The sequence below is a fragment of the Phasianus colchicus genome, chromosome 1 (assembly GCF_987193195.1).
Source record: "Phasianus colchicus chromosome 1, bPhaCol1.hap1.1, whole genome shotgun sequence".
NCBI classification, from domain to species: Eukaryota; Metazoa; Chordata; class Aves; order Galliformes; family Phasianidae; genus Phasianus; species Phasianus colchicus.
In genome coordinates this window covers 11,410,005-11,424,881 of record NC_143436.1, presented here as the reverse complement: position 1 = coordinate 11,424,881, position 14,877 = coordinate 11,410,005, and the positions used below count along the sequence as shown (strand labels likewise).

The window sequence follows — 14,877 nt, the reverse complement described above, 5'->3', positions numbered from 1 at the left end:
CTTTTGTCAGTTTTGATTTAAGACATAGAGAAAGAGAAGAAGAAACTGCATGGTGGTGGTAGTTTTCTAACTGCTACATGAAGTTCGAATACTGTTAAACTCAATGCTGAGCAGCAGATGGTGTATTTACGCCCAAGACATGAGACTGTTGTTGACATGGTTTGTAGCAGCAATGTTGATGTAAATGCCTATTTCCTTGGATTGTGTATCATGATGACATTAATCCACAAGGAAAGAAAACCATCTGGAAAATTTTCAGTTAGTATAATCTGAAGTGAATTAAATACCATAAACTCATATGTTACTTAAGGTAAAAATTCTCTTAAGCTGAGAAGAGGACTATACCACTTGTTGTTCAGCTAGCCTCCTCTAATCAAACCTGTTCTCCTAATGTCATATTTTCAGCCTTGTTTTTAAAAAATTGCTGTGAATTGTATACTCTCTTGTATAACTTCTCTTCCACTAAGATGAAGGCAGCACTATCTTAAATAGACATGTATCTCAAGACATCCCTAACATCTCTTAGGTTCTGCAGTTTTACAGGTTCTTCCCTTATTGCTTTTACTATTAAAAAAAAATACATTACAACTAACTGCACACATCATGTTGCTGTTGTTAGTATTTTTATCATCATCATCATTTTAATGAAAAAATACTTTAATTGGAAGCAAATTGTTTTGACTGAATAAAGCTTCAGTGGAACTTCAGTGACCATATTTGAATGAAGGCATATAGTTCTCTGCCACAGGGGACCAATGTGGAGCATGCCTTGAGTGCTTGAAAAAGAATCAGCATTTACGAGGATAGCCAAAAGGTTCAGGAGGAGGATTTAGGATCTGCCCGCTAGCCCTAGATAATGGACTGACATTAATTTCAGTACATGTATGATTAGATCTTCAGATATAGAAGCACAACATGTATAACATCTTCTGTGACCATATGGTGTCACTGTACTTTCTCAAGTGTCCTGAACCAGAGTGAATCAGCTCTTAAGTTATTCTGTTGCAACTTTTCACACCACATATCCTATGGTATAAAAATTGAGACTGAAAAATTTGGCTGTTCATTTTAGGACTTACTTTGGTCTTGACCTTTTTATGATTTGCTTTTTTCCTCCCAGCTGTTTTCTTCCCTATTTATTGTAAGTGGTTTGTATTGGGACATAGTCATCCAGAAGTCGGTGCTTTTGAAGGCAGAGTTGATACACAACTGAACTCTTTTAAATGGCCTGCTCTGTTTGCATGAGGTTTGCTAAATAACAAAAAACAGAAATCAAGTACTGATCATCTGTGTGGTTTTCATCATTTATCATCTGCAGATTACAGTGTTCTTGCAACTGCAAAAGATAAAACCTTAACAGGAGATTGCAATAAAAAGGCAGTATCTCTTTGTAGATCTTTGTTGTGCAAGCTGTTAATTCTCTTGGCTCCCAGGAAGTAGACAGGTGACACAAACATTCTTAACACTTTGTAAAACTACAGCAAGAATAAGTTTTGACATAGAGACTGCATCTAGATTTTAATAATTTTGGAAGGATGCCTTCATGGTTGAAGTTACTGGCAAATTTCCCATTGGTTTCAGGATTTCTTCATAAAATTCATTGATCTTATGAAGGAATTAGAAAATCCCCTTTTTGGACTACAGATAAAAAGAATGAAATATTTGCAATGGAAGATTCATAATCAGACTTCAAACACTCTAAACTTGAAATCATTTGAAGAATGATTTATTATTTATATAGCTGGAGTTGTTGCAAATATGTATTTAAACTATCAAAATTTCAGTGTAACCAGAAATGCATAGAATTTAGAAATTTCAACTGGATAATGGAAAACAAGCTATGAACTTACTGACCTTTACTTGAACTTGCTGAACCAGAATGCCATGATGTTATAGGAGGTTGACCGTACTCAGCTGGACAGAGATGCTCATCCAGTGATGCTACTAAGGTTCACAACTCTCTTGTTTTTTGTTTTTTTTTTTTCCTAGCAATTGCTGTTGACTGTTCTCGATATTAAGTATATCTAGTATAGCATCTAGGTTTGTTTTCTTTGCATCAAGTTAAGTACAACCGGTAATACTAAATGACATAGTAGTGGAGGCTCTTTCTTGAAATGTAATTGATCATGTTAAGAGATACATTTTAAATGCTAAACCTATCACAGTGGAACTGTAAGAAAGTATAAGCTTTGTGTCAAATGTTCATGTTTAGATTAAGCACACACTTTTCAGTCTAAATTACTCTCCCCAATGTGTGGGTCATTGTCTATGCAAAATTCCAGCATGAATCTGTTGGAGAGGCTCAGCAGAATCACACCTTGATTTGGTTTTATCTTTCATTTTATGCGTGGTCTTGGTATTGGATGCATGAAGATCTTCAAAATACCGGTACTCTTTACTCGGCACAAGTAAAATCCTTTCCTGAAATTAGGAGTGGTAGACATTCATTTTACTGAGGCTTTTTCCTAATACTGCAGTTCCAAAGATTCTTCTTTAAATAAGAAATATAGTGCTAATTAGGTTGATATTTTTTATAAAATACTTTATTAAGAATAATAAGAGTAAACAAGGTTACAAAAATACCAACTTTATTAACTAGTGAAGATGCCATTAATTACAGAAGATCATAATACAGGTTATAACCACAGTGTTCCCTTTTCGTTAGGCATTTGGTCAGTTATCATTAATGGAAGCACTATTTTTCCCACTTAAATATGAAAAAATACTCTTATCATACACTGAATTCCACAGGCAGCTCCCTGAATTGATCCCACACAAGAAAACACCATACACAAACGCCCAAGAGTATATCTAAAAAGGAACACTGTAAAATTTTAGGATGAAAAGCCATGTCAGTTCCTGCCAGCAGCCCTAACATTCATAAAACAATAATATATCAGTGCATGTGAGGGAGGAAAGAAAACAACTGATAAGGAAAGAAGATGAAACAACCAATACTATTGGTTTTATATAGATTTCATGGGAGTGAACTGATTAACAACCAGCTTTCCATAAAGATGGCAATAAAGCCTCGCCTGATCTTGCAGTTGCTTTGTAGTCCAGAACTGGTGTGCTTTTCGGTGTAAAAAGATGCATTTAGTTCAGTGCACAGCTGTAGGGAAAAGCATTGAGCAAATTTCAGCCCCTACTTTGATAATCACATTCATTGATTTCAAGGGACATTTTGCCTGAGTAGATTTTGACCCTCAGAAGTATATTTGGACCATTGTTTGAAAAACCCTAATTCAAGTGAGTAGCTCTGTCAAGTATATTGGCATTACACACAGCAAAGATCTGCAGAATGCCTGGGAGAATTTTAATTTCAAACTACAGATTTCAGCCATAGCAGCAAAGATTTGGACCAGTACATTCCCAGTGAGAGCTATAGTTTCTCTGAGGATCATGAGCTTTAGGAGGGAAAAAGAGATAGGAGGAAAAAAAAAAAAACAAAAAAAAAAAACCACCAACAAACAAACAAAAAACACCTTTTTTTAAAAGGGAGAAATGTTTTTATTAAGGAAAGAAGTGTCAGCCAGTTTCAGTGCCCTAAGAAAATCAGTCATTGAGTTAAACTAACTTCAGCAGCTCAAAATCAGGTCTTAGGTTTGAAAATTTTGTATCCAGTTATTATACTTTTCAGAGTCCATAGATAAGTTGCAGCAAGGAAAAGGAAGACAAAATTCAAAGGAATTTAAGAATGTCCTTAGATAAGAGTTTAGGTTCTGTATCCTCTAATTATAATTATGAACAAAATCACATCTGCAAAGGAAAGTCCAAATCCCACTGAAGTTAGTAAGAGGCTTTTCAGAAATTTAGATGGGCACTAGTTTAGGTCCACCTGTCATTATAGAAAGCAATATGTTAGAATAATGAATGAGTATCTTAGAGTGTCCTTTCTTAAGAGAATCCTGTAGTTATAACAGTTGCCTGGCACGGTACCATTGGTACCAACAAGAAATATTCACAGGAATAAATGAAGTACAAATTCATTACCACATATCATTATTCTTCTCTTCCCTTGCTTTTCAGAGTCTCGTATGCCCTCCATATAGAGATAGGGAGAGCAAGAGCACCTGATAAGCAAGTGCATACAAACATGTTAAGTTCTGGAGCATCAACTCTGCACAACATCTTTTACTGAGGTGATGCCTAGAACAAACAGGTAAAAATCCTTACACGTTGTCTAACAAAAAACAGTATTTTTTAATCATATATTTATATGTGTGTGTGTGTATATATATAAAAAAATCACAGTCTTCTGCACAGCAGAAGATTATAACTAAAATATTTTAAGATTCAATTTTTTAGATAGACATAACAAAACGCCTGCACATATAATACAGTAAGCACATAACAATTCCTAGGGTACAAAGAGTGAACATGGAATTATGTATTTTATCCACATTCTACTTATGACTGAAAACAAAACTCACTTGGAGTTTTTTCAAAAGTCTCTCTCAAAAAGTTAATTCTTTCAATATGCTGTGTTCAGTATATACTGAGTAAGAATACAGTCTTTACATAAATGGCAATAATTAATTGTAAATACAACGGGCTAAATCCTGCCCTCTTTAAGCCTGGTGAGTAAGAGAGACAAAAAGGAGTATGAAGCCTTCAGAAGCAGCCAGGATAGATAGACCATCCATGTAGCATCCACACCTTCAGGTCACCAGTACAGAGAAGTTGCTTCTGTTCCAAAGAGACTATTTACATCAGGAGGAATTTCAGATGCTCTGCTTCCTAAAATATTTCTTCCTATGCACCAGTAGATATTGCTGGATGCTTGACACAAACCTCAGAAAGCCAAGCCATTTTAGCTTGGGCTGAAATTCATCCTAGTTGACTAGGAGATGTAAGCATATTTAAATCTCACTGTAGCCAAAGTGCACTGCTGAAGAAAATAATTTGGTGAGTTAACATGAGAACGGCCTCCCGTGACAGCTCCTCTGAAATGGTTACTTTTTGCCAGGGCAGAACTCAGCCCTGCGTCTTCAGAATGAAATAAAATGTTCTTTTATATGTCTACATCATGTCAGCTTAGTGCTATGCAGTTAGATATGATCTATATACCTTACAATTTGATACTGGAAACATATACAAGTACACTGTCACAAGTGAAGTAATAGTGCAGTTACTTATGCAATTGCATGTACAGTAGTAAAAATAATTGGATATGTGTTCTATCTACTTTCTAGAATTTACAGGGTAGTTGGTGCCACCTATAATGTACTGCCAGCTCTAAATGTATTATAATTCCAGACATACAGTTACATATCTAAAGGGGAAACAAGCACTCTTCACAGATGCTATTTGTTCCCTTTCCAAATCAGCATAGTTCCACACGTAGGCAGGACACACAAAGTGCTTAACTACTAGTGAAGTTTTCCCCATTTTGTACAAGATCATCTCCCTGAAATAATTTTATTGTCCTGAAAGGGACTATAGAAAGGACACATTTTGGACCAAATTTAGGTAAGATCTTATTAAATATCTGAAGTCTCTGAAAAGTTTATTGATATATATCTTATTTTCCTACTGCTGTCTTTCAACCAGGTGCCAGATTCAACTATTTTTTTTTCTACTGTTAACAAAGTCATTTTTAAATCAATATGTAGGATCCTTTCAAATTTTAACACTTACCTCTTTAGAAGAATTTGGACATATTTAGTTTAAATACTTTTAATGGCAAATGTCCATCAGTGGCAAATCAAGACTAGTTTTTAAATCCAATCAGATACACTTTCTAACATTGTAAATTCACAGTTAGTTCTGTGACAAACTTTGAAAAAATGATCAACTGTTTGCTAACCAGTTCATTACAACATCTCTTTGCCCATACAGAGAATTTTTTGAGTTCTCTCTTAGGGGACCATCTTCACACTAAAGGGACCAAGTACAGAAATAGAGCCTATAAGCACTGTGTAACAGGAAGTGATACCAACTTCTGTGAGAACTTCACTGATTGAAGGCTTGTCAAAGTTTGTCAACAATGAGAAGATTAATTTCAAAAGGAATGTTTTTGTAATGAAATATTGACATTTTTGACCTCTCTTAAGGGGGTATGAGAAATAGGGTGATGTACGCTGTCTTTGATAGATGTGTACCTCTCTCAGTAGAACTGTTATCATATCTGAAGAGAAGTGTGTGGCTCATAGAAAGAATAAGTTGTGTTAAATAAAGTTATAATATGTACCCCTTCTAAGATAATCTGAAGAGCAGCAAAAAAAGAGGTCATGATCTTTTTGTACAAAACCATTAATCATCCAGTAATAACATCTTTGCAAATTGTTTACCCATTCAAGTATATTCAGGAGATATGTCACCATACTTGCATATACTGTAAGTTACTTCAAGATTTATAAAACAACACTGATAGACAAAACACCAATAACACCCATAAATATTAAAAGAAGTTCAACAAACTTGACTATCAAGTAGTTTAAAAACGGTTGATCTTTACATTACACGTTAATTCTATGCTGTCCACAATCTCTCTGTAATTGGAAGCTGTTGAGTTCTTCAGGGTTTTCTGTAGGTCATCATAATCTTGTGTATCCACCGGGAGTAATATGAGACTCGAACAAAAATCCCAGGACGATTTCGAATGGCACATCCACGGCCAGGAACAATGACACCCACTACTATTTTTAGCCTGTTTTGTTCACAAACCAAGGGACCACCATAATCACGCTAGGGGAAAAAGAAAAAAAAAGACAAAAAAAAAGAATGTCACCTAAAATGCTTCAAGACACAGTGCCCACAGTGCCCATCTGTCCCCTTCTGCCTGCTTTCTCTCGGGTTGTACACAGCTCAATGAACAGGCAATAGAATTATCTTTACCTCAGAACAAACCCCAGTCTCTGACATCTTTTTCACAACCAGAACTTATATGAACCAACATCAAACTAATCTTTTGTTTATTCATATGCAAGTAATCCATCTTTACATATAATTCTAGTGCCAACAGACTACCAGCTCTTCAACATCTACATTAACATCAATGACACAGACGATGGCATCGAGTGCACCCTCAGCACGTTTGTGGATGACACCAAGCTGAGCAGTGCAGTCGATACATTGGAAGGAAGGAAAGCCATCCAGAGGGACCTGGACAGGCTGGAGAAGTGGGCCCATGTGAACCTAATGAGGTTCATTAAGGCCAAGTGCAAGGTACTGCACTTAGGTCAAGGCAATCCCAGGTATTTATACAAACTGGGGGAAGATCTCCTTGAGAGCAGCCCTGCGGAGGAGGACTTGGGGGTCCTGGTGGATGAGAAGCTGGACATGAGCCAGCAGTGTGCACCTGCAGCCCAGAAGGCCAACTGTGTTCTGGGCTTCATTAAAAAAGGAGTGGCCAGCAGGGAGAGGGAGGTGATTGTCACCCTCTACTCGTCTCTTGTGAGGCCCCATCCGGAGTACTGCATCCAGGACTGGGGTCCCCAGTGCAGAAAGGATGTGGAGCTCTTGGGGCGGATCCAGAGGAGGGCCACTAAGATGATCAGAGGGCTGGAGCACCTCTCCTATGAGGAAAGGTTGAGGGAACTGGGCTTGTTTAGCTTGGAGAAGAGAAGACTCTGGGGAGACCTCATTGTGGCCTTCAAGTACTTGAAAGGAGCGTATAAACAAGAAGGGGAACTGTTTACAAGGGTGGATAGTGACAAGACAAGGGGAAATGGTTTTAAACTGAGACAGGGGAGGTTTAGGTTAGATACTAGGAGGAATTTTTCACAAAGAGGATGGTGACGCACTGGAACAGGTTGCCCATGGAGGTTGTGGATGCCCCATTCCTGGAGGCATTCAAGGCCAGGATGTGGCTCTGGTAGCCTGGTCTGGTGGCTGACTATCCTTCACATAGTAGGGGGTTGAAACTAGATGATCGTTGTGGTCCTTTTCAACGCAGGCCATTCTATGATTCTATGATTCTATGATTCTATGATTCTATGATTTTGTTTTACAATGAGGAGAAAGTGAGTTGACTAATAAACATTATTTGTGATAACAACATTTCTTGAAAGACTACTGAGATTAGTAACTACTATTACTATGCATCTGGCAGTCAATTGTATTTCAGCACACTATGATGATAATCTATGAACTAATTGGCAGAATAAATTTTTTTAAAATAACATTTTGTAGAGAAAGAGACATAATTTGTGTAAACACTCATGTTCAGGATTCTGAGGAAATGAGACATGTATGCACCACTGTATGTATTTAGTGGAAATTTGGTGTATGTCCAGCTAAGATCAAGGTCACATTCAGCATTAAAGCCATCTAGTTAAACCAGGGTGAAACTGTAATTTAGTTATATTCACATAGATTTTAGACTTTAACACAGACATTTTTTATCCAGGAAAAACTGAATCTAGAGCAAATCAGTAGCAAAATTAGGCAGAAAATGTTTGTATTGGATAGGGAGACAGAAAGTCAAAAGATTGTGTTTTTTTTTGTTTTGTTTTGTTTGTTTGTTTGTTTTCCTCTGGATCACTAGAGAAATGGCAATGCTTGACCTTTATTCATTTTATCAAACAAAAACTTTGATTTGACTGACAGCAATCATGAAGTAGCTAGCTCTTGAGGAGTAGTAGTGGTTGTAGACCTCATGTAAGGATGAGGATTTGGCTGTGTGCATTTGTAGTTTGTGTTGGCTAGGCAAAATAGTATAAAGTAGGTCAATCCATGGGAGATTATCACAGTTATAGCCCTGAGAATTATCAGAAGGTTTGGATTATTCTTGCAGCAATGACTAAGCCCATGTAGCATACAGATGAATAAGCAATCTTTGTATCATAGACAGATTGAGATGGTCATCAGTGCGCCTTCTAGGTCTAGGCTTAGAAAATTCATATGGTCTGATAGGGGTCCTATTAGTAAGGTAACCTGTATGATATCATACTTGCCTAATTTGAGTAGTAGGGTAGTGAGTAGTATTGTGCCTGCAGTAGGGAGCTTCTACATGGACTGTGGGGGGGTCATAGGTGTAGGCCATATAGTGGGGCTTTTACTATGAAATTGTAATTTAGATACATTCACATAAATCTGGGACTTGAACACAGACATTGCACTATTAATCCAGGTGAAATTTATACTGAATCTAGCAAACTAGCTGCAAAACTAGGCAGTAAATGTTTGTGTCACAGAGTGATATGCTGTTTCAAAAAATAAAAGCTAATGCTTAGCACTCTGCTCTTGCTCAACATACAAAGAACAACAAGCCTTATCTAGTGGTTGGCAAACTCTGCCTGTGGTATGGGTTTCAAACTAGATGAACTTTGAGGTTCCTTCTAACACAAGCCATTCTATGATTCTATGATTTGATGTTTGAACTTACTTTCTTTTTTTTTTTCCTAGCTGGCAGCAGATTATAAACAATAAACAATTGTCAGTATCATCAAAGCTGCTCAGAAAACAATGTCAAGAGTGGAGTTTTATCTGCCAATCTGATTTTGTTTCTCTGCTTGTTCTTTAGTGAGGAAAGTGGCTTCAAAGGGGAACTCCGGAAGCAGAAAACCATGCATTGATTAAGACTGATTGCTAATATTAATCAATTTCTCACTGCAAAGGAAGACAAAGTACAGGATCCCCTTCCAGACTTCCATCCAGATGTTTCATTTATAAACCTTCACATGTCTAAGAGCTCATCTAGAATTAAGTATTTTATTTTTAAGGAAAATAAATGTATTAATAAAGTGGATCCTGTGATACATTAATAGTAAATGGAACAGACTTCATTTTGGGGAAGACTGTTCTCCTGTGGGTTGGTAGTATCTGTAGGAAAAGTTCAAATTAATGTAAGGAAATCATCTCTTTTTCTCCAAATATTAAATGCATAATGATACTCAGGACTGCCTTCCTTCCAGACATCATCTCATCAGACAGATTTTCAACATATAAAAAAAAGATATCTTCCTATAATGAATAATTTATAGCATTTCTCCTCAGCTGTCTTTTCTCCAACAACACTAGTCTCAAGAAAACCAACTGTATTAAACTCTATTGTTATCAAACCATCTCTTTCTCCTCTACTCACTGAGATATGACTCATGCTTGCTTAGGGAGACCAAACTCCTCATTCTTCTGAGTAATACTGTATCTCAGTACATTTTTGGATCTTTCTGTTTATTTCATAACTTTATTAACTCCACTAAGCAGTGAACTTTTTTTTTTTTTTTTTTTGGATGTTGCATGGAAATCCTCATCTAGCTAAGGAGTTCAGTTTGCTGAAATCTTTAGTTGCTGATCAAAATAAATTGCTGTTACTAGTACACAACTCACTTTACGCCTTATTATACAGAAGACAAATTTATTTCAGTCTAGAGAAGTATTTGGGCACCTAAGTATATTTAACATGAGTAGTAGCACAAAGTAACTTATGGAAAGAAACTTCTTCCTACACTTCAGCAGCAAGTATATCATTAGACACACTAATCTTTTTCCAGTGCAGAAGTTTCATATACATTTTTTTGTGTACAAGTTTGATGCAGAGTGAATAATTATAAAAAAACTCAAGTAAATTATTTCTCAGAAAGAAAAAGTAAGGTTGATGGCTCTTAATACATTCTTAGAAAATGTAATATTTACCTCACAAGGCCCAGCACCAATGGTTTCAGCCACAGCACAGATCTCTGACTCATTCACAGTGATCTTCCCTTTGAGATATTGGTTGCATTTCTCATTTGCCAAAATAAACAGATTTGCTACCCGGAGAAGACCATCATAGTTAGCTACTAGGATTGAAAAGAGAATAAAGACTTTATTCTATTTTTGGGAAAAAAAAAATTAAAAAAAGATATTGAAGATGCAATCTGGATTAACTTACTCTTATATGTTAACTCAGTGTACTTTGTCCCCAGTACTCATATTTTCATTTATCCTCACTGTTATCAATAATCCTTCAAGGATTTTTTAGATTTGCTACAAACAAAATTTGCAGTAAGTGTTCTTGATGTGCATGTCTCTTTAGTTCTCTGAGAATATCTGAAGAAATTTTTAGTATTGGAAGAAAGAGAGAGATTCTACCGCCAGCTTGCTTTGGCATATCACAGAAATCAGGGAAAGTGTGAAATGTTGTCACTCCTGTTAGCAGAGCGAGGATTTCACTTCCTGCCTTAAACAAGGGTTAACATGAAATGGTGGCTGCCATAGTCTAAGGAAGGATGTGTAACTTGAAAAATACCATAGCAGTACCGGATTTTTCTTGTTCAGCGCTGGCTCAGCTACACTGAATGACTTTGTACCTGCAAGAGCAGATCCACAGCTTTATGCAATCTCCATTCATCAGTGTGAAGGTCAGGAAGCAGGAGCCCCGTGGAGCTTGTTCTTGTTCACATGTCAAAAGACAAGTCTGTACAAGCTGTGAATTAAAATAGAGGGCCTGGACCTGTCCATTCTCTGTACAGTGATCAATAAAAAGTGTCAGCTTTGCCTTCCACAGAACTGTTATCCTATTTAGTTGAATACAAAAATGAATATAGCAGTTCTTCCTTCCCTGACTATGATGCTATGAGGATTGTATTAAGTAGCATATAAAATATGGTACAAAGTCTTTGGATGATGGATGTTATGTATTTACGGTATTACGTAACTCCACAACAGCGCAAATATTCCCTTATCTATCCTCTTAAGCTAAGCTTTTCTGTGACGCTGCACCATGCCCCAGTCCTACTTCCTTTAGACAGCCATTCTCCCCAGAGGATATCTAATACAGTAGGGTTGGCACTGATTATTTGCCTTCCTCTAAGAAATGTTTGAAGTAATGCTTTTCAAGGGACAGAACCTTACAATTACAATGATGTTTCTGCTCTGCTTTCAGGACAGCGTGAGTATGTTACTGCTGCTTACTAAGGATCTGTGGCAAAATGGCATCTGAGCACAATAATTACTGCAGTAATTATTGTTAACTGGCAGCTATTAACTTTATCATCAACATATCATTAGCCAGATTTAATATTTACCAAGTCTAAATAAATGTCTCTTCAACAAAAATTTGTATTTACTTCACACAAAATCTGTGTTTAATAAATGTTAGTAAGGTCAAGCACTCAAGAGTTAGGAAATTCCAGACTTAGTGCTACCTGTGAATCCTTATTAACACTGTCTTTGTGTACATTAATTATCTTAATATCTTGTATTATATGATTCTGTATTATTTTTTCCACCAGGTGGCCTGCTTTGAGATACAGAAATAATCATGTAGATGAATCAGAATTTTTCAAAACAGGTTTAGAACTCTTTAAATCAACTATGCCAGATTTTTTAAAATATGTAAATCCATTTTGGTTTTCCAGTTTGTTCTTTGAAATTTTTGAATCATTTTGTCTTCTCTCAAGGGAAAAAAACATTAAAGAAAAGAATGGATTAGTAGAAAATATTTCACATTAATTTATCTTGGATAAAATGCACACAGATTTACAAAATTAAAAAAAAAAAAAATGTTGAAACTTCATTTCATAATGAAAAGTGTTGGAAAAATGTGGCATCAGGCAATACCAGCAGCCTCACCTATAATTACAAGAGGAAGGAAGTAAGCTGTCAATGTATTCATTTAGTTTTTAAAAATAATTTCTTACATCCAGTGTATCCCCATCCATAAACGCTGCAACTGGTCTTCTCTGGAATGGTACATCCAGAAATGGGCAATCGGATTATTTCTACAAAATTTGTCAATATGGCAGGCCTATAAAGAGAAAACAAACAATACACGTGACGGATTTTATTGTACCTCCTAGAGTCTATCCTTAAAATAATGTTCACAGAAGTTAAAAAATGCACCAATTCTTTTCCTTTCTTTTCCATCTTTGAAGAATATGATGGATTCTACTTTTTTGCGTGTGTTACACTTGTGAACTGTCAAGAATTTTCTGGAAACGCTGCCACTACTTTTATGTTGTTTAACTTGGTTTTTCATCTTAGAAGTAAGTAATGACAGCATTTCATTTGAACGTGTAGCTTTTTTAACACTGAGAAAGTTTGAAAGTTTATATGTAAACATATCTTAGATGCAATCTGCTATTTGCTCTATAAATGAAAATCACATACTTGTCAATGAATATTAAAATAAATAAATAAACTAAACTTGGTAATCGGGAAAAAGGCATGATTTTTCAGAAGTAACATCTGATTTCTGAGCAAAAGAGCCACCATTTCTGGTTTCTTAATATATTTATGCTTTATGTGTAGTGCCCAGAAACAACTGACATGAAAATCTTATAATTGGAAGTTTATCTTATAGAGATGTCATCCTCAGTATCACAACAGTACAGAACTGAATTTGCCATTCTTATGTAGGATGAATTTCATTCAGTAGCTGAAAATCTTGGAATTAGCAGTAGTAGCTACTAACCTGCTAAGTTTCAGTAAAACCAGATCTGATCCTGCTGGACCGTATACCAGCTGGGAGATATTCCGAACTTGCCTGTGCTTCTCTTCTCCCTTTCCTTTGATATTATGGACTCCAAGCCAGGCTTTGTAGTCTTTCAGATCTTTGTAACTAAAGTAGGCAAAGTAAGTTAGGATTTTCCTGCATGGATAATAAAATAACCCCCAAAAGCTCTGCTTAACATGATTATAGTACAAGATCTTAACCAGCACTTCACTAGAAGTCAGTTTACACTGCCAAATTCTAATCCAAAATCAACATGCTCAAATATAAGTTTTTAGTCTGAAGCCACTGCATAATTTCATCATTAACTGTGAGTAAAATGTGATTTTGTTTTCTACTAGAATGCAAGCATTTAAATCTTTGGAAAGTGTGAACTTTCAAACTTTTCAAAGTTTGCTCAAGACTTCTACTTTATTCTGTCCAGTTCAGAAAAAGCATAAGATTATTCCAACAGAGGCAAGTGTGTAACTACTACACTTGTATAACATGTTCGTACTTCTGTATAGAACAGCCAGACTTCTTTTAGATTAGCAATGAAAGAAACTGAAAACGCCAAGGCCTCTCAGGAATTTTGACATCAGAAGAGCAGTGTTAAAGACAAACAGGAATAAAAACTGCTGCATTTAAATTAAAGTGTTGTACTACTAAGTTACAGAAAATGCACGTATTTCAATATTGCAAGACTACAGACTACTGTACCGAGAAGGGAAACACTGCCTTGCTGTGAGAACCCATTCTTCCTTTACCAGAGTACCTCCACAGATATGCTTATTCCTGTAAAATAAATAAATAAATACATACATAAATGAGGATATTTTTTTCCTACCCAGACAAAATGTCTAAAGATTACTTGTGTAAGCTTTTATTTAGGTAACCCCCTGGTGCAGGGAAAGGTGGCTGAATGACAGGCTGTGGAAACATTTGCTGTCCCTTTGCCCTACAGTTTGAATACATGTGGTAGCATAGCTTTGCAAATTTGCTCCAATTTCCATGAGCCAAGAGAAAAGAGAAAATCAGTTACTCTGTTCCCTTAGTGATTTCAGAGTTGGATCTATAATGAGAGATATTTTAATTAATACTTAAAAAGTGAACTTCTTTTTAATAGCAATTGGACTGAAACATTCAAACAAGTCCCCAGAGTGCCACCACATGTAAACAACATTTTTCAAGTAGGTATTATTCAGAACATTGACCTCAAGGAGGAGAGTTACTATTTGGTTACCAGTCCTATGAGATTTCTGTCCCCACATACTTCAGTTGGAAACAATCTGCAGTATATGACATTCTACACATAATTATAGAAAATCTGCAGTGTAATATATCAAGTAAAATTAGAACAATTAAGCATGGCAGTTCTTTCAGAAATAAAGATGATTGTGGAATGCAGATTAATTAGTTTCCATTGTTGTGTCTCCAAAGCCAAATTTATTTTCTACAGCTCTTTAAAAAATGAATCACAATTGTCAATGATTTGTGAAAAAAAAATATAAATAAAT

General features: G+C 36.0%; 1 protein-coding gene across 6 annotated transcripts in view; it reads right to left on the bottom strand.

The window, feature by feature from the left end:
- Positions 1–2,580: 2,580 nt before the first annotated feature.
- The window catches only part of HGF (hepatocyte growth factor), a 61,863-nt gene continuing 49,566 nt past the window's right edge, over positions 2,581–14,877 (bottom strand). For 3 of the 6 annotated variants that reach the window (XM_090135315.1, XM_031591739.2, XM_090135306.1), the window contains 5 exons: positions 14,081–14,155; positions 13,343–13,489; positions 12,570–12,676; positions 10,582–10,727; positions 2,581–6,690 (listed from right to left, as the gene is read on the bottom strand). In XM_090135315.1, the coding sequence (XP_089991441.1) occupies positions 6,520–6,690; positions 10,582–10,727; positions 12,570–12,676; positions 13,343–13,489; positions 14,081–14,155 (646 nt within the window). In that variant the 3' untranslated portion in view covers positions 2,581–6,519. The other 3 variants (XM_090135297.1, XM_090135310.1, XM_090135320.1) reach the window with 3 other exon arrangements.